Genomic DNA, 22,351 nt, shown 5'->3' on the forward strand with positions numbered 1-22,351 from the left:
AAATAATGAAATTTATTAATAAAAAAAAAATTAATAATTATAACGTGAAGTAAAATGTTGATACAGTAAATAGTATTTTTTGGGGTGGCGTCCGGTTATCATGTTTTTTCAGTTTATCGTGAGCGGTCTTGGAACGTTACCACCGTGATAAATGGGGGATTACTGTATATAAACAAATCTGTTCTGGGGTTCTGAAGAAACTGTAGACTTTTCACAAGTAAAGTGATGTCTGGTTTCAGAGATTTAGGTTTTTTCACTTCAGAGATTCTTACTTTTCTGAAATGCATGGTCAAGTACAGTTACACAAATACAGCAGATAAAATAAGTACAGTCAACCCCCGATAATTCACGGTTTGGAACTCGTGGCTCGGAAAATTCGGGGGTTCTCATTTGGAACCTAACTAACAGCAAGTTGCGGATTATTTTAAAATTGGCGGGAATCCACAGCGCGACCGGATGTTCAGGAACGTTAGGAATAACATTTAAAATTATTGTTTTCACTATCAAATTACATATATTTTTTTAAACACATCATTGTATTAAAGTGACTAAAGTAAATGTTTAGATTAATTCACTAAGGTACCATAGGGGCTGCGGGTGCATCCAATATTTGTGGACTTTCGGAACTCGCTCTTAGGGGAACGTAACCCCTGCGAGTTCCGGGGGACCACTGTATTGAACACGTCACCATTTTTCTTAGTAAATGTATTCCTTAAGGTGCTATTGACATTAAACCTTTACCAGATGTTGGTAACAACCCATGCAATCCACACATCAAACCATAGATGTCCATAAATGAAGTTTTGTGTAATAATGTGAAATGAAACAGGGAAAAAGTATTGAATACTTGAAGAAAGAGAGGTGAAAAAAGACATGGAAAGCCAAGACACCAGCTGAAATCAATCAGTAACTAGAAAGCAATCCTGCCCCTTGTCAATGCAAATTAATATCAGCTGGTTCAGTCCCAACTAATAGCCTATAGGGTGTCCCATTACTAAGGTGTCACACAAGAAACATTTTATGATGGGTGAAAGCAAATAGATCTCTCAAGACCTTTACAAACCTTATTGTTGCAAAACATACTGATGGCATTGGTTACAGATGAATTTCAAAACTTCTGAATGTTTCACTGAGCACTGTTATGGCCATAATCCGGAAGTGAGAAGAACATTTCACCATAAACCGACCATGCCCAGGTGCTCCTCACAAGATTTCTGACAAAAGAGTAAAAAAATAATATCAGAAGAGTTGTCCAAGAGCCAAAAAGCACTTGTGGAAAGATTCAGAAAGACCTGGAATTAGCAGGTACAATTGTTTAAAAGAAAACGTTCAGCATTTAACCGCCATTACCTGTGTGCAACCTCACCACGCAAGACTCCATTTCTGAAAAAAAAAGGCATGTTCAAGCTTGTTTAAAGTTTGCTGCACAACATTTGGACTAGAAAATGGCAGAATACTGAGGGAAAATAGTCTGGTCAGATGAGACCAAAATGTAACACTTTGGATGCCATATTACAGGACAAATGGCACTGCACATCACCCCAAAAACACCTTACCAACAGTGAAATATTTAAATTAAATACTTGCATTGCACACATAAAATTGAATAATAAAAACAGAAAAATTCAATAGTTTACATTTGTTTGAACTAATTTGGTCAATACAGTTGTGTATATAACTGTGTGTGTGTGTGTGTGTGTGTGTGTGTGTGTGTGTGTGTGTGTGTGTGTGTGTGTAATGTTCAATTTTCTTAATTCAATGAGTAGCCACAGTTACACTTTTTACTTTTTTACAACCCTGGCATGTGTTTTGTAGTTTAATAATAGTGTGTGGCCGAGACTAAACAAACTTGCGGTCCGTCACTTAATATGTTCCTAAGGAAACTCGGATTGTACCTATGTTCCGCACGTAAAAAGGATTTTTGCATTGCATTTGTAACATATACAGAACCGAAAGCCCTGTACCGAAAATTAACGGTACGAATTTGTGTACCGTTAAACCCACACACACACACACACACACACACACACACACACACATATATATATATATATATATATATATATATATATATATATATATATATATATATATATATATATATATATATATATATATATATATATATATATATATGTGTGTGTGTGTGTGTGTGTGTGTGTGAGTGTGTGTGTGTGTGTGAGTGTGTGTGTGTGTGTGTGTGAGTGTGTGTTTGTTTGCAGCAACAGGACATCAGTCGCTTATCAGCTTCCCATGCAGCGCAGTGGATGGCAAGACTGCGAGACACACACACACACACACACACACACACACACACACACACACACACACACACACACACACATACACACACACATATACACACACACACAGATTCCAATCAGCCGAATTCCAAATCAGTCTTGCTCCTGTGTAGTGTGTGCGCGCGTGCGCGCGCGTGTTGTGTGTTGTAACTGTGCGCGTGGGTGAGCGCTCCGTATTATCCTAGCGCGTCTCTCACACGGAGACAGTGGGGCAGCTCTGGACCGGAGATCTGAGACAGAAAGAGCATCTATAGTGCATCTTACATGGTTGAAGAAGGAATATTCGCTGCAGGAAAAGGAGCCACGTTTCATCTGGTCGCATTTTTGCCGGTGAGCAACAATGATTAGTTCTGGTTAAAGAGAGCTCGCTTTTCTCACAAATGGCAATATAAAGAAAGGAAGAAGGAATTGTAGTGAATCGTAGTGCATGGGAGTGTTGAATTGCGTTTCAGAATAAATAGATTTGTTGTGCTTTGTATAAGATGCATCTTCAGCTCGTGCTTTATGGTCGCCTATATTACCCTGTGCTATTGCCTATTTGCTTGCACTGGCAGTTTGTTAGACTCCCCTCGTGTATCACTGCGCTGCATCAATATGCAATGCGCTCTCCGGTCGGCTCGGGTCGTTTTCACTCTTGGTAACGGGTAAGAAAGCAGTGACTGATTAGGATGGGGGACGAGGCTCTGGGAATAAAAGCCTCTCTCCGGTTCTTTTTTGGAGAGGAATAAAGCGGCGGCCGCAGTGAGAGCCCAGTGTCCCCCAGCCATGCTGTTGTCATGGTTACTGCGCCGGGAGGCTGGGAGAACATGGCCGCGTCTCAGCCGTGGACAACCTGCGCACTGGGAGCGCATTTTACTTCACTGATGCTTGGCGCTGGAGTTCAGTATGCGTTCACTTTCTCTTTTTTACTCTAGCTCACCCACACACACTCTCTCTCTCGCTTTCTCTCTCTCTTTCTCACACACACACACACACACACACACACACACACACACACACACACACTGATGCTTGTATTGTTCCAGGCAGAGCCCTGAGGTGAGGTGAGCGGGTCTGCACAGGTGCGCAGCAGACACCATTTCTCTGTAATTGTAAGGTAGACTTACTCTATAGTCACAGCTTCCAGCAGACCTCAAATGATCAGTCAAGATCCCTAAACAGTCTTTAGACTAATATCAGGGTCTGAGCGGGTTACACACACACACACACGCACACGCACACACGGAAAAAAAACACCAGCGCGTATTCTTAAAAGTCCCCATTGTTCAACGTGTATTTTGCGCACCATTGTTGCGTCTCTGTCGGTTAATTCACCGAAATGAAGGCGTGAGACAGACAGCGCAGCGCCAGACGAGACACCGGCCCACCATCAAGCCACTCTCTCTCCCCGCCCCCCACCCCGTGGTTTGACTAAGGGAAAACCTTAACAATAAGATCTTTCCACTGTAATGATTAAGGGGAAGACGCTGAATGTTAGACGACGCCGCTACAACACGAGGTTTGACCTTGAAATCGGCGGAGGTGACAGACACGAGGTGATTTAAGGCCGGGTTCCACGGCCCGGTGATTCCCACTCCCTCGTTTGTCTCCAGACATGTCAGTGATGAATCACAAAAATACGAGATGCTCTTTGCATCCTGAAACCACACATGGGGGAAATATACACTGTAAATGTATTTAATAGATGTTGTATATGATCTAATGCAGACAACCAATATTTGTTCTGGCTGCTGGCATCCGTTGACTTTAGACTGAAAGAGGTTAGTGGGTCACGACAGTCTATGAGACTTGAGATTACAGGCACTACATACAGAGAAGATGGAGAGGGAGGGTGAGCTGTGCATACAGACATGTAAGCATCCTGAGCATCCCATAGTTCAGCCCACATCCTTTGGTATACACTATCAGATGTCCAGAGAGACTTAGGCTTTAGAGAATTGCAGTTCTTTGGGTTAGATAAGTAAAACTAGGCATTTGCTAAAAGGGGCTTTTGCTTACACTGTCAAACTACCATTTAGCCAGCAATTTGTTGTGGAAGTGGATAGTCTGCATAACATACTCACTGATTATGGATTTCTGTGTACTGTATACTGTAGATTATTCCTTTGTCATTGATGGTGACATGCAGAATGCTGATTGAGTGTTTCAGCTTTGGAAATTCACCCCAAACTACTTACTTGCTATTGTTGTCACCTTTTTAATTATTTGATCCAGAGTGCTTTTTTTATAAGTCCCTGTTCTTGGACTTTTTTGCTGCACTTTACGTTGTTATTTGTGTCGTTATATGTCATTACACAGCATTACTATCCCTAACCGTAGCTATTACACAATTAATAAGGAGTCCAAAACAAACATAAGTGCGCAATATTAAGGCGAAGGAAACCAGGAGTAAAATATGCATCACATGGCATTCTTTAAATTCAATCGTTGCAAAGAAAATGTCCATTTAGAACTCATATACACCTAAAACAGATGTCATAAAAGTCTGAGAGTCATAACAGTATGAGATATTTACTGTTTCATGAGTTTGTCATTTCATGCAACTTGGGCGACCCCTGACCACAGGCATATACACAGCTGAAATATACAACAAATAAATACACATTTATCAACCATTTAATTATAATTATTAGAAATATCATTGGATCTGCTTATTCATGCCAATCAGCTAATCACATGGCAGTACATACACATAAGGTCAAGTGCTTTGTTTACATCAGAATGTGTAAAAATGTGACCTTAGTGACCATGGCATGGTCATTTGAGCTGGTTTTTAGAGTATTTCAGAAACCAGTTATCTGATAATTTTTATGCTCAGCATCCTCTAGAGTTTGCAGGTAAAACAAAAAAATATCTAGTGAGCACAAGGTCTAGTGGCAGAAGCACCTTGTTGTGAGACAATTCAGAAGAAAACTGGTATATTGGTTTGCGCTGACAGAAAGTCTATGGTTCCTCAAATAACCACTATTAAAGACAAAGGAGAGCAGAGAAGCATCTCAAAACACATTACATGTAGAACGTTAAAACAGACGCCTGCACCAGCAGAAGACCACATCTGGTTCTGATAAGAAAAAAAACATTGGGTAGTCTTTTTAAAGAATCTTCAGCTGTGCAGACTCACTAAAAATTTATTGTCTTCTCTTCAGTATAAGGTGCTCATAATGAAGCAATAAAAGTGGATTAACAGCCTTATTGGACTTATATACTCGCAATGATTTTGACAAATCTGTTGAAATGTAGTCAATCATTAGGATTGTTTGAGAATGTGTACAAAACCTTAGGTTATTATATTAGTGGGCAGTGTGTGTGTGTGTGTGTGTGTGTGTGTGTGTGTGTGTGTGTGTGTGTGTGTGTGTGTGTGTGTGTGTGTGTCATTGCTGGTATGTCAACAGTACAGACTGAGCAAGTGTAGTGGGTGGTAAGTTGACAGTAAGTAATTAAAGGTAATTTAGTGTTCTGAAGAACATGCTGTTCTGACAGCACAGGCGCTCAAGCTCATACCTATACATTTACATGGAAGCAGGTTCATCATGCGCAATGCTCATAATAAAGGGAAAACCAATTTGAGTCAAATAGGGTAGTGCCACTAGACCACCATGGGGTCCTGACACAGCCTACAGAACCGTTCCCTTTATATATAACACAAAATAGCTTTTTCACTCATTTATCCTTTTGTTCCTGTTTAAATGTTGTGCCAGAATACTCATTCAGTCTCTCTTTTTCCTCTCTCAGAGTAATGGATAGTTTGTGTCATTGATCTGAGGGCTGCTTTGTGGTTTGTGTAGAAACGGAAGCTGGATTCTGACTCCATCAACATCTGCCAGTGGCTCAGCACTGGGACCTTTAGTAATGCTCTAAATAACAGGCCTCCATGCTGCGGAAAATTAGCCTGCGTGTGTTTTTGGTGTGTGTGTGTGTGTGTGTGTGTGTGTGTGTGTGTGTGTGTGTGTGTGTGTGTGTGTGTGTGTGTGTGTGTGTGTGTGTGTGTGTGTGTGTGTGTGTGTGTGGGCATGCATTTGTGCATCCGATGCCAAAAGTGCATTTGCTATTATATTGGAGGTTGCTTATGAAATATGTTTGTGTGTGTGTGTGTGTGTGTGTGTGTGTGTGTGTGTGTGTGTGTGTGTGTGTGTGTGTGTATGAGAGAGCCTGGAAGAACCACTTCAGCGTAAACCTTAAATGTCATATGAAATCACCTTGTCCGGTGAGACTATGGTGATCCTGTAATCTTTACTATGGAAACCAAAAGGGAAGGAGTTACAGTACAACAGAGACAACCTGCCAGCTTAGACAAACGTGCCACTTTTGCATCGTGCACTTGATTTCATCTACCCGTCATAAAACTTCAATCATGCCACGTTTGTGCCAACAGAAAGTTCTCGCTCAAATTTAAGATTATATTTTATTTCATTGTTAATGCAATGGAAGTTTCCACAAAGGGCCTGGATTGAACTCGAGCTGCGGTTTTATGACTGCTTGATCGAATTAGGTCTTAGGCTTTGGATATTCTTAAACTGCAGCATGTGCGTCAGAGCTGCAGCTTTCCTTCTTACTCAAACTGCAAGAAAGGGCAGGAAAAGAATATTTTCTGCTTCTTCTTCAACTACAAAAGAGTAAAAGATCTTAAACATGAATGGTGTTTACACAGTCTTCTCTCTTCTTCTAACTCATAACAGACTCCTAGTAGTTCTGTTTTGTCAACTAAGTCTACTAGTCAAGCATAGTGAAGTTCACACATTTAAATTTAGTCCTTGATTTTTTTGACACAGTGACTGTAATTGGCAGACAGAGCACTGAATGCTGTCATCTGAAAAACTGTATCATGAACTTGCTGTACTTTTGCAAAATCAAGGTTATGCTCAAGGTTTATTTTTAATTTAATATATCATATATGTGGAGATGAATGGAAAGGATTTAGTACCATGTAAATAAAAATGCTTACATTTTAATTCAGCTATTGTGTGTGTTATTGCGTCACATTTTACCTACTCTAGTCCATGATTTGATTATCAGACTTTGTCAAAAATGTCTTAAAATGTTTTAAGAATTCCCAAATCACTTCACATTTTCAACCCCAGTCTATTAATAGGTAAGAATATTTTTGCTGTGAAGCGAATAAACGCATATTTCTTTGTCCATCATTAAAAAAAAAAGACACCTGTATTGCTTACCAGTAATTTTATATTTAAATAATATTTCCCATCTTTCAGCTGTAACCATTGACTCATACCTGGACTGCCAGCTAACCGTAACTAAAGAGGCCACCATGAGCCAGGAGGGGCAGGATGACCCCCTCCGCATAGACACCCCACCTCCAAACACACCGGCAGAGTCACAGCAGGATACAGACAGCCCTGAGATTGTAAGTGTTGAAAAAGAGACAGACGAGATTGGAACTCAAGGGGATGCTGCAGAGAGCAGGGATGCAGGAGCGAGAGAGATATTGTCAGAGGAAGCAAGGCCAAATGAGAGAAATAGAGATGCACTGATTAATGGAACTGAGGAAGATCGAAGGAGAAAAGAGGAAGAGCAGGTCAAAGACGATGCTTCAAAGAATGGGGAGACAGAACATAGCAATGGAGATATTATTGAGAGTGTGGGCTGTGATGAGCCCCTTCCACAGTTAGAGGAATCAGCAAAACCACAGTACACTGTAAGGTTAGTAATCTAATTATTTACAGATTTATTTTGTATATACGTACTGTATATGCAGTAATACAGCTGTGTATATAAGTGTGTGTGTGTTTTACATTATTAATATTGAATTTTCTAAAGGCATGATCTATTTTACTGTTCTACTTATTTCAAAATACCTCAACAAATGTTTTTATTTCTTCCACCCTTCATTCATTCACTCCCTCACTTGAAATGTGGAATTGTCAGGATTTTCTCCCTTTTAAGAGAATTTCTTGAAGCTGGACATAAAATGCAAAAGAATCTATAGCGCTAGACTGACATAAAAACTTTGCAGATGACAGGAAGTGGCAGCGATTTTGCTCATGTGCATAACAAAATCTGAGTTTTCATACATGCGCACTACAAATCGTGTGTCCGGTACAAACAAACGTGCTTTATATATAGAGTGTGTGTGTGTGTGTGTGTGTGTGTATATATATATATATATATATATATATATATATATATATATATATATATATATATATATATATATATAGAGAGAGAGAGAGAGAGAGAGAGAGAGAGAGAGAGAGAGAGAGTGTGTGTGCATCACTATGAATGCTTTCTGCACAAGGAAGGTATGCTTTCAACCTACTTTTGACTCAGGTGTGTGCATTCTTTAGGGAGTGGATGTTGAGGAAGTAGTTAATCATATAAGATACATATAAGGCCATTATAGATACAATAAGTATGAAGGAAAGCAAACCAAATAATGTCAACCAGCAACATCCAGCTAATTAGGACAGGATGCTGTCTTTATTTGCTCTCCAGTTCAGAAAGTCTAGTATTTAGCTGTTCTAGGCTAGGAGCCTATCTTTAGTCTAGCCTATGCTTAGGGGTGTGGCTTTGTAAGTTGGGTTTAGCAGCTATTTTTTTTTTTTTCCTCAATGAATATATCCCTATTTTCCTTAAATGAATATCTACAATTTCTCTGATGTCCACTTAGATATGTACACACCTGTACAAAAGTGTAGCTTTTCTAAGAGGTCAGACAAAGTGGAACAAAAAATAAATGACCTTTGAATGTCAGCACTGTCCAAACCATCAAACATCAATAAAACAGTACTATGGTTGTGAAGATATTTGGGGGTAGAACAGAATGCAGGTAGCTATTACGTGTGTTTCGTTTAGAGCAAAGCGATGTTGTCAGAGGTGGGCTGTAACACGTGTGAGAGAGGAAGGCGGAAGAAGATATTTTAGGGCTGAGTGGCAGGGGAGCTGTCCTGAATGAGGCTCCTCTCTGCTGGGATTCTGCTGCTCTTGATGCATGAGTGTGACAGTAGCACAGCTAAAGATAGGAGACACACACACACACACACACACACACACACACACACACACACACACACACACACATACATACACACATCCACACCATCCTGCTTCGCTGCTGCTGCCGTGTGACAGCCAGACGTTGCATCGTTTGCATAAGATGCTTTGCAGCTCGAATTTTATCTAGCGTAGTGGATTTTCAAGAAGGAATTTCAGAAAACGTTGTGGATTAAAATATGCTGATGTGCATGTTGACTGTGTGTATGAATGTAGTTTGCAGAACGGTACCGGAGAGGACAGCGAAGGGCAGAAGGAAGAGCAAGACTGTGATAAAGAGCCGGGGCAGGGGAACCTAGACACATTTAGTTCTACCTTCGAGTTTTCAGTGGAGGAGGCAGAGGTGGAGGGAGAAGATGAACCAGGACAGCTGAACCAGGACAGCTTCAGCTCAGCGTTCGAGCGCATTGTCGAGCAAGTTGGCGAGTCCACGACAGTCGAGGAAGAGGAGGAGGACGGCGAGGACGAGCGTGACAGGACTAAGGAGAGCCAGGACGGCTTCAGCTCTACGTTCGAGCGCATAGTGGAGTCAGAGCTGCTGAGGGGCGGGACCTGCTACAGCAGTCTGGACTCACTGGACGTGCTGTCTCTTACGGACGAGACGGACAGCTGCGTGAGCTTCGAAGCACCGCTCACACCACTCATCCAGCAGAGGGCATTGGCTGGGCCTGAGCCCCCGGAACTGGAGCTGGAGACTGTGCAGGAGAGTGCTGAGACACAGGAGGAAGAGGGGGATGAAGCCGGATCAGACAGTCCCCTTCACACCTCCATTCCAGGTAGCAGGTCTGAAAACGTGCTGAGCCAGCCTGCGCAGTGGAGCATTCCCAATGGATTCCACAATGATCTGGCAGGGAACATACAAAAGAAAGCAATCCTTCCCAGCTCAGTCAGGTAAGTTTGTGGTTGTGTGTGTGTGTGTGTGTGTGTGTGTGTGTGTGTGTGTGTGTGTGTGTGTGTGTGTGTGTGTGTGTCTTTAAAGCAACAAGCTAATTTAGTGTCCACTTGTGACACATATATATGGCACTAGTGACGGTGCTGACAGCAGGTAAAGGCCAAACACATCACTTCCTGGTGGTCAGTGGATAGAAGGCAGACATACATTCGCAATTACAATAAGCAAGGTTCTGAATTTCTTGAAATAAGTATTCAAATGCAGAAAATATAGAAAAATCACAAGTCATTCTCGACTCTTTCATCATTTTCTTTTAATAAACCTTTGCATAACAAGGGGGATGATATTATCCTACTGTCACCTTCTATTGTATTTACAGTATTGCACAAAAGTACATATATTATTAAATAGATTGTGAATAGTAATGATCGATTCAGTATTTCCGTAAATACAACATGAATACCAACAATTAAATTCAATTCTTTTTTATCTGTATAGCACTTTTAACAATGGACATTTTCTCAAAGAAGCTTTACACAGATATTGTGGTAAGAAATAATTTATAAGATTGTTCTTTATAAGTGTAAGTTTGTCCCTAATGAGCAAGATGGTGGTGACTGTGGCAAGGTATACCTCCCTGAGATGGCATAAGGAAGAAACCTTGAGAGGAACCAGATTCAAGAGGGAACCCATCCTCATCTGGGTGGCATCGGATGTCCATTTATTACAGCTAAACGATGTTGAGGTGTGCAGTGACGATAATCAAATGAAAACTGTAGTCCCAAGTCAGTGTAGCAGATTGTTGACATGTTGAGTGACCGTTGACGAAGAGAGAGAGAGAGAGAGAGAGAGAGAGAGAGAGAGAGAGAGAGAGAGAGAGAGAGAGAGAGGTGACAGGGAGAGAAAGATACAAATTATTAAGTATCCTTATTATCCTTATTGTTGTATAAAGGACAACGCATAAGAGTGAGGGGAAGACAGCATACAAACATCCCAATTTACCAAACACTCTATATCCATGATCCCTCCAGATCTTCTCCTTTACCATATAAAAACATACCGATAAAAGACTATGATAAATAAATATGTTTTCAGCCTCGACTTGAACACTGAGACTGTTTTCTGAGTCCCAAACAATAACTGAAAGTCTGTTTTCATAACTGTGGGGCTTTACTGTAGTCTTCATTATTTGAAGTTCCAACAAATAGCCTGCACCTTTTGATCTAAGAAGGCGTTGGGGATCATAATCGTACAGAAGTTCACTCAGATACTGTGGCGCGAGATGTAAAGTGCTTTATACATCAGTAGTAGTATTTTATTATCAATGCGAGATTTAATTTGGAGCCAGTGTAGACTGATCAAAACAGGGGTGATGTGGTCATATTTTCTAGATCTAGTAAGGACTTTTGCTGCTGCATTCTGAACTGAAGCTTATTTATGCGCTTACACCCAGGCAGTAAAGCGTTACAGTAGTCTAATATAGATGTAACTAAAACATTAACTCGTGTTTCTGCATTCTGTAACAACCTCATAGTTCCAATTTTGTAATATTTCTAAGGTGAATCTTGCTAACGTTATTAACATGAGCCTCAAATGACAGAGTAGGGTCAATAATAACACGCAGGGTCTTTGACTGCTGAACACACTGAGATGGAAAGACCATCCAGAGATGCTACGTAATCGGCAAGTATACTTCTAGCTGAATGTGGTTCTAGTTAAAGTACTTCCATCTTATCCGAGTTGAGCAGAAGGCCATTTTCATTTTCATTTAAATACCACAGAAGCCTTTTCTTACTATTCCTGTAAATATGATGGCGCTTGTTTAGCTATTAAAGATCATTATTGATCATCAAAGAGTTAGAGATGTTTGTGGTTAAAATAATCGCACATCAAGTTTCTCCAGAAGCTGACATAAACGATACAATTATTCAGAAGTATATTCAGAAGGCTAAAAATGTTAGAGTTAAAAGATGCTAATGTTTTCTGTATTTATATATATATATATATATATATATATATATATATATATATATATATATATATATATATATATATATTTTTTTTTTTTTTTCTGTTTTTATAAAAAAGAAATTCCAATTTTTTCATGCTTTAGTCATTGGCTGGCAAATCCTTGTTGGACAGAGTGTAGGAACAGAGCCCTATCTCAACCAGTTGTTCCCATTAAATAGTGTTAATTGTTATAATGTCCTCATTCACAGCTTCATATATTGTGGGCCTAGCAAGCACACTGCCCAAGTTAGCTATATAAAATATGTCATATTGTAGGTTCTTCAAAGTAGGCATCAAGAGAATGCCAAGAGTGTGCAAAGCAGTAATCTAAGCAAAGGTTGGCTACTTTGAAGAACCTACAATATGACATATTTTCAGTTGTTTCACACTTTTTTGTTATGTATATAATTCCACATGTGTTAATTCATAGTTTTGATGCCTTCAGTGTGACTCTACAATTGTCATAGTCATTAAAATATATAAAACTCTTTGAATGAGAAGGTGTGTCCAAACATTTGGTCTGTACTGTACATATAAAAAAAAATCTATCTATGTACAGTTGCGCTTTTACAACTCCATTGCCACTTACCAAAATAATTAATTAGATGTCACATTTTTGGTTACAGTGGTTTCATTTACTCTTATTTATCTTAACATGCCTAGAATAAACAAAAATCAGAACATATAGAAAAAATAGAAGTATACCTATGTGCTCAGATATGTCTTCATCTCGAACATCCTGGTTTCATGGTGACACTTTAGCTGTTACAGGATTGCTGAAATTTGTCCAACTCTGGCCAGTAGATGGCATGCAGAGTCCAGTTACAGACCAGGGCCATTTTATTTGCTGACCAAAGTGGGGAATTAGCTGGCTTTGATTAAGCTATTCATACAGATATACCCTTGCAACTTTCCTCAGACACCCAGAGCTTTGTATAACAATTACTCTCCCAGAATGGATAGAACATATGGTAGATATTTTCACTTCAGGAAATCCAACGGCACTAGAATACATATTGTAGTCCAACATTAGTGGACTTAATGTTCTCTCCTGCTGCTCTGGATCTGCTGAGTTTGGAATGAAGGTTTCAGCTTGCTTTTCCCTGCCTGATTTTGACTAGGAGCCAGAAAGAAGGAGTGGAAAGAATTTTGACTGCAAAGGGAGAGAGAGCTGCTAAAGCCAGGGCCCTGTGCTTCAATAGATATGTTTCTCGAAAAGATTTTCTTGTCAAGCATCTGTCTTGGTTTCTCAAGGGGACTCCCTGCTTCTCTCTCTCTCTCTCTCTCTCTCTCTCTCTCTCTCTCTCTCTCTCTCTCTCTCTCTCTCTCTCTCTCTCTCTCTCTCTCTTCTTCTCCCTCTCTCGTTTTTTCTCCCTCTTTCTCTCTGTCTCTCTCTTTCTTTATGTCTTCTTTTTCCTTTTCTACCATCGTCTGTCTGGAATGCTAAGCAGCAGATGTTGCTGTTTATTCTTTCCCCCCTCTTTTTAAACGACTAGCAGCTTCCTGTCCCCTAAGTGCGGGCTGAATGAGGCATTGTTTTTGAAAATGTGACATCATCGCCTTTGGCTTTCCTCTTGCATGGCGGGAGTCCTGCTCTAAATTTCACTCACATTGTTTGGCCCAAACTGCTGCAAGCCTCATCAGCGCATTAACCTTCATTGCTTCATTACTCTACTAAAGTTCATATAGATCACTTCTCACAGACTGCAGGAGGCTAACACTTTCTTAATGTTCTATCTGTTTAAATTTGAGATGGACATATGGAAGTACTTTCGATTTATATATATATATATATATATATATATATATATATATATATATATATATATATATATATATATATATATATATATATATATATATATATATATAAATATATACATGAGCTGACAATCAGCAGTTCTTTTTTGCATTAGTGTTAAGCTGTACTGTTTCTAAAGGCTTGTCTGTAACACATGACTCCAATGGAAAAAAAAAAAAAGGGTTTTCCAATGCTGCTGGGCATCTAGGGACTGTAGCTTCTTTCATTTCTTCTTGTAAAAGCTAAGCTCTAATATGTATTCATTTTGGTTTTGTAAGTCATTTGCCTTGTCCTTCAGTGTAAAATAAAAAAGCCAAACAAACAAAATGAAAGGAATTAAGAAACATTTGAAGGCCATGAATTGCTTTAAGATCAGACCAGATTTACTAAATGTATGTTATTCAGATATTAATGGGTATTGTTTGTTGGATAAATATATTTTTTATATTAATAGTTTCTTATCTGTGATCTACAGTATCTCATAAACAGGATTACACCCCTCACATTTCAGCAACCGTTTTTTTAATCCTCCTCGGCATGGAATTCACCAGAGCTGCACAGGTTGTTGCTGGGATCCTGGATTATGACATCACGTAGCTGCTGTTTGTTAGACACATGGTGTTGCTCCACCTTCTGCTTGAGTATGTCCCACAGGTGCTCAATAGGGTTAAATTCTGGAGACATTGCCACTCCATCACCTTCACCTTCAGCTTCCTTAGCAAGGCAGTTGTCATCTTGGTGGAATATTTGAGGTCATTATTATGTTAAAAACTGCCATTGGCCCAGTTTCTGAAGGGAGGGCATAATGTTCTGCTTCTAAATGTCACAGTACATGTTGAAATCCATGTTTCTCTCAATGAACCATAGCTTTTGAGTACCAGCAGCACTCATGTCGTCCCAGACCATGATGCTACCACCACCATGCTTGACAAGACACAATTTTCTTGGTACTCCTCACCAGGGCGTTACCACATATGCTGGACACCGTCCGAGCCAAACAAGTTTATCTTAGTCTCATCAGACAACAGGACATGGTTCCAGTAATTCATGCTCTTGGAGAGGTTGTCTTCAGCAAAACTGTTTATGGGCTTTCTTGTGAGCCAAAAGAGGCTTTCTTCTGGAACGACGGCCATGCAAACTGACTTGTTGCAGTGTGCCACTGACAAGCGGACCTTTCGCTTCTATAACCCCTGAAAAAAATGCTGGCTGCACTTGAAGCCAGCTTTTGCACTTGTTGCATAGCACAGGGACTCATCTTCAACCCTTGCGAGGTCTGTTCCGAGTGGAATCTGTCTGGGAAAACCTCTGTATGACCCTGGCCACTGTATTGTAACTCGGTTTCAGGGTGTTATCTTCTTATAGCCTACGCATTTTTTCTAGCAACAATTCTAAATTCTCAAAACTCAGAGAGTTATTTGCCATGAGGTGCCATGTTGAACATTCAGTGGTTAGTATGAGAGAATTGTTCCCAAAGTAAAACATTTTAGCTGCTCTAATACAAGATACACAAGTTTGTATGGTCCTGTCAAGCAGACAAAAACATGAACATGATGAATAGGACGTATGGCTTTGCATGTTTACATGACCCACAGCTGTTATCACTTAGGGTGTACTCACTTTTGTTGCCAGAAATGTTGCCACCAATAGCTGTATGTTGAGTTATTTTCAGAGGACAGTAAATCTATACTGCTATACAAGCTGCACATTGACTACTCTAAAATATATCCATATATGCTGAAATGTCAGGGCATACTAACTTTTGTAAGATACTGTACCGTCCTATATTTACATATACATACATCTATTATATACATCATGTTAAAGTACAAATTTAAAAGCATTTTCACTTTCATTAACACCTTTTATCCAAGTTCATTACAGCAGATATAGATTTTCTATAATTTAAGTTAACGGCTATAACCACTGTTACTAATAAGCACTGTAATTTAATAGTTAATGAATAAAATCTATACAGCTTTTTGAGGGATCTGGATTAATATAAATTCAAATATGAAATTCAAAAAAAAATTTAGGAATCCATAAGTAATTTATATATTTGCTATATTAGATCCACACTAGAACCTGATGTGTAGTTTCTATTTCTCCTCTGCATACTGCAGCTTGATGTATATTTTAGTGATCTGAGACTTACTTCAAAGAGAATTTGGGCAAGAATCATAAGATAGCTGTTAATTTAATAGTCTGTCTGTTTCTTAAATTAAAGTTTATGAACATAGACTGTGTATCTTTATATCTTCTTTAGGTTTCACAGTGTTTGTGTGTGAGCAAGTTTTCATATCCTAGTGAGGATTAAATGTCCTTGTAGATATCTACCAAGCTTGACTGTGCCATGGATGGACTCAGTCTTTTTAAATGTGTCTTTTTACATATATATTTATTTAAATAACTAAAGCTACAGTTCCTGTCAGAAGTTTGGAAACACCTAGTCGTTTAGCGTTTATGAGAAAAATATGCATGTTGCTTTGTTTATATACAACAAACTAGGTAGTTTGTACGTTAACAGTCTGAGAATTTACTTTGACTAAACAAATATATAAATGTACAGATGTTAAACTTTATTTTCATTGAAAAATCCTCCCTTTGCGTGAATAACAGCTTTATACAGTTTTGGAATCCAGACCGTTCATTTCTTCAAACATTCAGCTGAAATATGGCACTGAAACTTGGTGTTCTTTGCTAGATGGATATTTCTTTCTGACCTTGCGATATACTTTATACCAGAGCAATTCAACAAGATTTACGTGTGGCAATACTCCAGCTGACTGTCTTTAAATAATGCTTACAGAGCTTGGTTGTATACGTTGAGTCATTGTCTTGTTGTATACTAAAGCCAGTTCCAATGAGCTGCAGTACAGATAAATTCACTGTCACTGATTTATAGAACTTCCCGTGGGCTCACCACCTGCAGGAGGGACCATAAGGGACGGTGCTGTGAGGATTGGGCAGCAGTCGAGGGCGGGGGCCTGCTTGGACTGCTGCCCCCGTGACCCGAATTACGGATAAGCGGGAGAAAATGAATGAATGAATGAATGAATGAATGAATGAATGAATGAATGATTTATAGAATTGTAGCCATGTTGGTTCAGTTTTTCTTTCACGTGGAATATGTCTTAAACCTTCCTTGCTACAAAATTAACCCAAACCATTAAACTTCCACTCCATGTTTGACTGTGGCTGTGAGGCACAACATCTTCTCTCATGTTCTCTGTCTTACATAAGTTGTACATAAGTCAGATTTGGTGTCATCTGACTACAGAACATTCTTCTACTCATTTACTGCTCAGTTCTTGTGTGTTTTTGCCTTTGTTGCACATAAACAGAAGGAATATGCATATGTCTCAGAAATGATAAAAGACTATGGGTTTCCAAACTTTAAATCATTTATTTATTGCAAAACCTACAGCTTTTATTTAAGAGATAATGCACTAAAAGTTTTCTATTAGACCTAGCTGTTTAGCATTAACATTAATTAGCTGCATAAATAAGAATGTGAGTGGAAGATTCTCACAAGGACGTTAAGACAAATGTGTATGTTTGTTTGTAGGATGGGGTGTGTGTTTGGTGATAGCAGTGATTACTGATTAAGGGCTTAATTCACACAAACACATACCCTTCTGTGATCTAGGGATCAATCCGTTCATTTTGAAAGGCTTGAAAAGCTCTCAGTATGCTTCATTACCCTTAAATTGAAACTGACTCCTGAGTTTACATTCGATGACTGTGTAAAACTTAGAGCAGCTCACACACTTTGGACAGTGTTCAAAGCGGGCCCTCAGCCAGGTTTTTTGTGGCTTTTCCTGTTTTATGTGACAGCATTCCAAGCACCCGTCTCTTTCCTCTTTCTCACTTCACTTTTTTTCTGTCATTCTCCATCCTTCTTTTCTATATATTTTTCCTTCTTTTCTATAGCTTTCCCTCTTGTCTTCTTGCATCTCCTTCATTGCCGTCTCTTCTGTGCATATGACAGTCACTGTCGCTCTATAATTTTTATGCTCTCAGGGTGTTCTTTTGTGCCATGCATACGCAATGAGACACACACATGTGCTAACACACCCATATTGTCTTTCCCTTTACCTTTAGGCAGACATGTATATGCACAGACATACACATTTATAATTCACAATCAACTTCAAAGCCTTTTGAGTTAAAAAATAAAAAGCAAGATACCACCTCCAATCATATAGAAACAATTTAGGGAAAGACACACGAAAACACTCCTAAAATAATACTTGTCTGAAGCACATTTTGCTTATAATGCAGCACTTAAAAGTGCCTAAAAGTCTTCTGACTTTTCTTGATTTATTTCACTCTTTCCAAAAAACTTACCAGAGCTTTCAGAATGTTAGAGGATCCCTGTGCACAGCCTTTTTCAAGTCATTCCACAGGTTTTTTTTTTATATGATTTTGATCTAAGCTTTGCCTTAACATTCTAAACTTCTTTATTGAGTTGCTGGAAACTAATATTTTTATGTTTAGGTTTGTAAGCGTTGCAGTCTTTGTGCCACTGTTAAATTCTTTAGTACTTGGAACTGTTCATAATTCCCTTCATCCTGATGAGGGCTATAGTTCCAGCTGAAAAGAAGTTGTCCCATATAACACTGCCACCACAATGGGTATGGTGTTCTTTGTGTGATTAGCTACTGTAGCACTTAAAACATGTGCCAAATCAAATATGGGGATCACAAACCTAAATGTCATGCCAGATTGGTCGAGGTCCTGATTGCAATGACCGCCACAGATATTGTTAGCCAACAGGGTACCAGTGGAACTTGGGCTACTGTTGTCCAAAGGAGGAGAAGGAGAGGGGGAAGATGTCTACAGAGGCAGCAGAGAGAGGAGAAGTGGAGGAGAGTGGAGGTTAAGGCCGTTACTTTAAATGTTGGTACTATGACTGGTAAAGGGAGAGAGTTAACTGATATTATGGAGCAGAGAAAGGTGGACATGTTGTGTGTTCAGGAGACAAAGCGGAAAGGGAGTAAGGCCAGGAACACTGAAGGTGAGTTTAAACTATTCTTTCTTTGTGTGGATGGAAGGAGAAATGGTGCAGGGGTGATCCTCAAGGAAAAGCACCGTAAGGTATAGTGGAGGTGAAGGGAGTTTCTGATGAATGTAAAGCTGGAAGTTGAAGGGGTGATGATAAATATCATCAGTGCTTGTGCTCCACAAGTGGGTTGTGAGATGGAGGAGAAGGAAAAATTCTGGAGTGAGTTAGGTGAAGTGGTGGAGAGTGAACCTAGGAATGAAAGATTGGTGATTGGGGCAAACATTAATAGGCATGTTGGTGAAGAGAACAGTGGTGATGTGGAGGTAATGGGTAGGTATGAGGAAGCAGAGGAAGGTGCATGAACAGACTAAGGTGCACAAAGGTGGACTGTATTTTATGCAGTAGATGCAACCTGAAAGAGATTGGAGACTGTAAGGTGCTGGTAGGGGACAGTGTAGCTAAACAGCATTGATTGGTGGTCTGTAGAGAGATGAGTAGAAAAAAAGTAGGCAGGAGTACAAGGAGATGCGGCAGCAGGTGAAGAGGGATGTGGCAAAAGCATAAGGAAAAGGAAAAGGAAAAGGCATATAAGGAGCTGTTTGAGAAGTTGGTCACTAAAGAAGAAGCTGGAAAGGATGAGCTGCAAGAGCAATAAAGGATGTAGATGGCTAGTGTGTTGACTTGTGGGGGGAGTGTGTTGTGAAGGTGGAGGGAGTATTTTGAGCAGCTGATGAATGAGTAAAATGAGAGAGAGATAAAGAAAGAGAGAGAGAGAGAGAGAGAGAGAGAGAGAGAGAGAGAGAGAGAGAGAGAGAGAGAGAGAGAGAAGGGTGGAAGCAGGAAGTGGATAGGATTAGTAAAGATTAAGTGAGAGCAGCTATTAAGAGGATGAAGAGTGGAAAGTCAGTTGGACCAGATGACATACCAGTAGAAGCGTGGAGATGTTTAGGAGAGATGGCAGGAAGTCGGGTGTGGCAGAGAAGTAAGTGAGGGCGGTGCAGGTGTATGAGGACAGTGTGACAGCAGTGAAGTGTGCAGTAGGAACGACAGACTGGTTGGAGTGGGTGAAGAAGAGTGGCAGGAGTAATTTGTTATGGAAGAGTATCTGCAAGAGTGAACTGGAAAGTTTATAGAACTGTGGTGAGAGCTGCTTTGTTGTATGGTTTAGAGACAGTGGCATTGACTAAAAGACAGGAGGTGGAGATGGAGGTAGCAGAGTTGAAGGCTGGAGATTTTCATTGGGAGTGACCACGATGGACAGGATTAGAAATGAGTTTATTAGAGGCATGTAGGATTTTTTGGAGACAAAGTGAGAGAGGTGTGATTGAGATGGTGATGATGTGCAGAGGAGGGTAAGTCGGTAGAAGAATGCTGAAGATGGAGCCGCCAGGAAGGAGGAAAAGAGGAAGGCCAAGGAGGAGGTTTATGGATGTAGTGAGGGAAGACATGCAGATGGGTCATTTGAAAGATCTGCTGTGGTGACACCCAACAAAAGAAGAAGAAGATGCCTTCAAGAATAATGGTCAAAGATTCTATCTTTGTTTCAGCAGACACATTTTGCCACATACTCCCTTTTTTTATGTGTTTTCTTAAATTTTATTGTTTTATCTTTTTGTTAGTTCTTGGAAATGTCACTGTGACACCCCCATTGCTAATGGCCTTCATAGTTTTCCATGGTACATGTAAGCTTTTGGATTTTTGGAAATTCTTGGTCCTCCATTCCTGATCAATATCTTTCAACAGTCAGATCCTGTAAATGCTTTGTAAGATGTATAACATACAAACTGCATAAATTGCATATCTTTTTGAGGGACTAAACAGAATCACCTAATTGCTCATTTACATTTGAACCTGAATTTGAATGTGATTGGTTAATTCTGAGCACTGGCACATTCCCCATTATAAAAGGGTTTGCACACAAATTACAAACACTACACATTATTCAATGTTACTACTGTACACCCAGTGTTTTAAATGTCTCTTTTAGATAAAAAAAAAGATGTCTGGTAAATTATCTTAAATAAATACATAAGACGTTTCTTTAAGAAAAGAACGCTGTATAAGGGTTCTTTGAAAATTGAGAGCTACTTATAAAATTTTTATAAATACAGACTTGAGGGAGTTTCATATACAGCTTCCAAAAAAACATAATTATTAGTACACCCTCCTTCCCAATCCACCTACTTTCCTCTTCGTAGAAGGCAAATGGTAGCCAAAGGGGAAATAAAACCACATAAAAAAAAAACTTTTATTTAATTAATTATTCATACATATAAAATAATCTGTTATTATAATAACATAAATGTGTAATTATATTTTTTAATGAGACAATCGCTTAACTTTAGTATTGATCTATTACCCATAGACTTTATTCAGCATCAGCTCTGATGCCTAGTCTAAACAAGGTAAAGGTGGCATGGCAGTGGGAGACATAAAGAACAGATCCTCCAGCAGAGGATAGTGGAATTTTGCATTGTAAAATATGCATGATGTACACTCTGAACATAATTACATACAGTATATGCATGTATGTATATGTGAAAAGATGAATTGCTGTCACTGTCTTTGTTTCCTGCTGTTAAATCCCCCTCAGTTTTTCAGTACTTCACAGTCTGTGTGCTGAGTTTTGGCTCAGGCTAATAATAGCATCATTCCGTCTGTGTCAGACGAATCATTACAGCACTGCAGAGTGAAACAGCGCTCGAGACCCAGGCATCTCACACTGCATGTTTTATTTTGGAGGGTGATGAAAGCCACTGAAAACATTGGAACTGTTGCAGTTTAACAGGACAGCTTTGCCTTTTTTAAGGCTGTGAGATTGTTAATTAAAAGGATGACATGTCTGATGCTGATGCAGGAAAAAAATACTCAATGCGGTAACTGCTGACGATGACGACAACAAGATAATGATGATGATAATGATGATGATGACGATGAGCAAAGTTAGCATAGCTTAATAATGAGCACAGCTAAAGAAGATCTGTCATCTGAAAGCACGAGTGTGAGTGGAAGAGAAATTAGAAATAGACATTTGTCTTCATAGTTCTTCAGAATGCAGATTTTTTTTTCTCAGAGCAGCTTAACAGTGGGAGATCAAAACTGCCAAAGATGGAGATCAGGCGAAACAGAGAAACAGCAGGGGGAGCTCATCATATTCTCTCTGGCTCTGTGAATAATGAGTTTTTTGAGTCTAGAAAATCTAGTTTTTACAGAATCGAAATATTAATATTAAGATATTAATATATTAGTTATGACTGGATTTTACCTTTTAACTCTAACTTTTTAACCTTTAACATCTAATTCAAGGGAGAAAGAAAAAAAAGCCTGATGGT

At 39.4% G+C, this 22,351-nt stretch overlaps 1 protein-coding gene across 1 annotated transcript in view; it reads left to right on the forward strand.

Annotated features, from left to right (window-relative positions):
- The first annotated feature begins 2,185 nt into the window (after window positions 1–2,185).
- psd2 (pleckstrin and Sec7 domain containing 2) overlaps window positions 2,186–22,351 on the forward strand; it is a 45,954-nt gene continuing 25,788 nt past the window's right edge. Inside the window, exons 1-3 of the mRNA XM_083560721.1 lie at window positions 2,186–2,633; window positions 7,514–7,961; window positions 9,528–10,202. Coding sequence (XP_083416847.1) covers window positions 7,570–7,961; window positions 9,528–10,202 — 1,067 coding nt within the window. The 5' untranslated portion in view covers window positions 2,186–2,633; window positions 7,514–7,569. The remainder of the gene's footprint in view (window positions 2,634–7,513; window positions 7,962–9,527; window positions 10,203–22,351) is intronic.

The sequence above is a fragment of the Silurus aristotelis genome (assembly GCF_946808225.1).
Source record: "Silurus aristotelis genome assembly, chromosome: 14".
Taxonomy (NCBI): Eukaryota; Metazoa; Chordata; class Actinopteri; order Siluriformes; family Siluridae; genus Silurus; species Silurus aristotelis.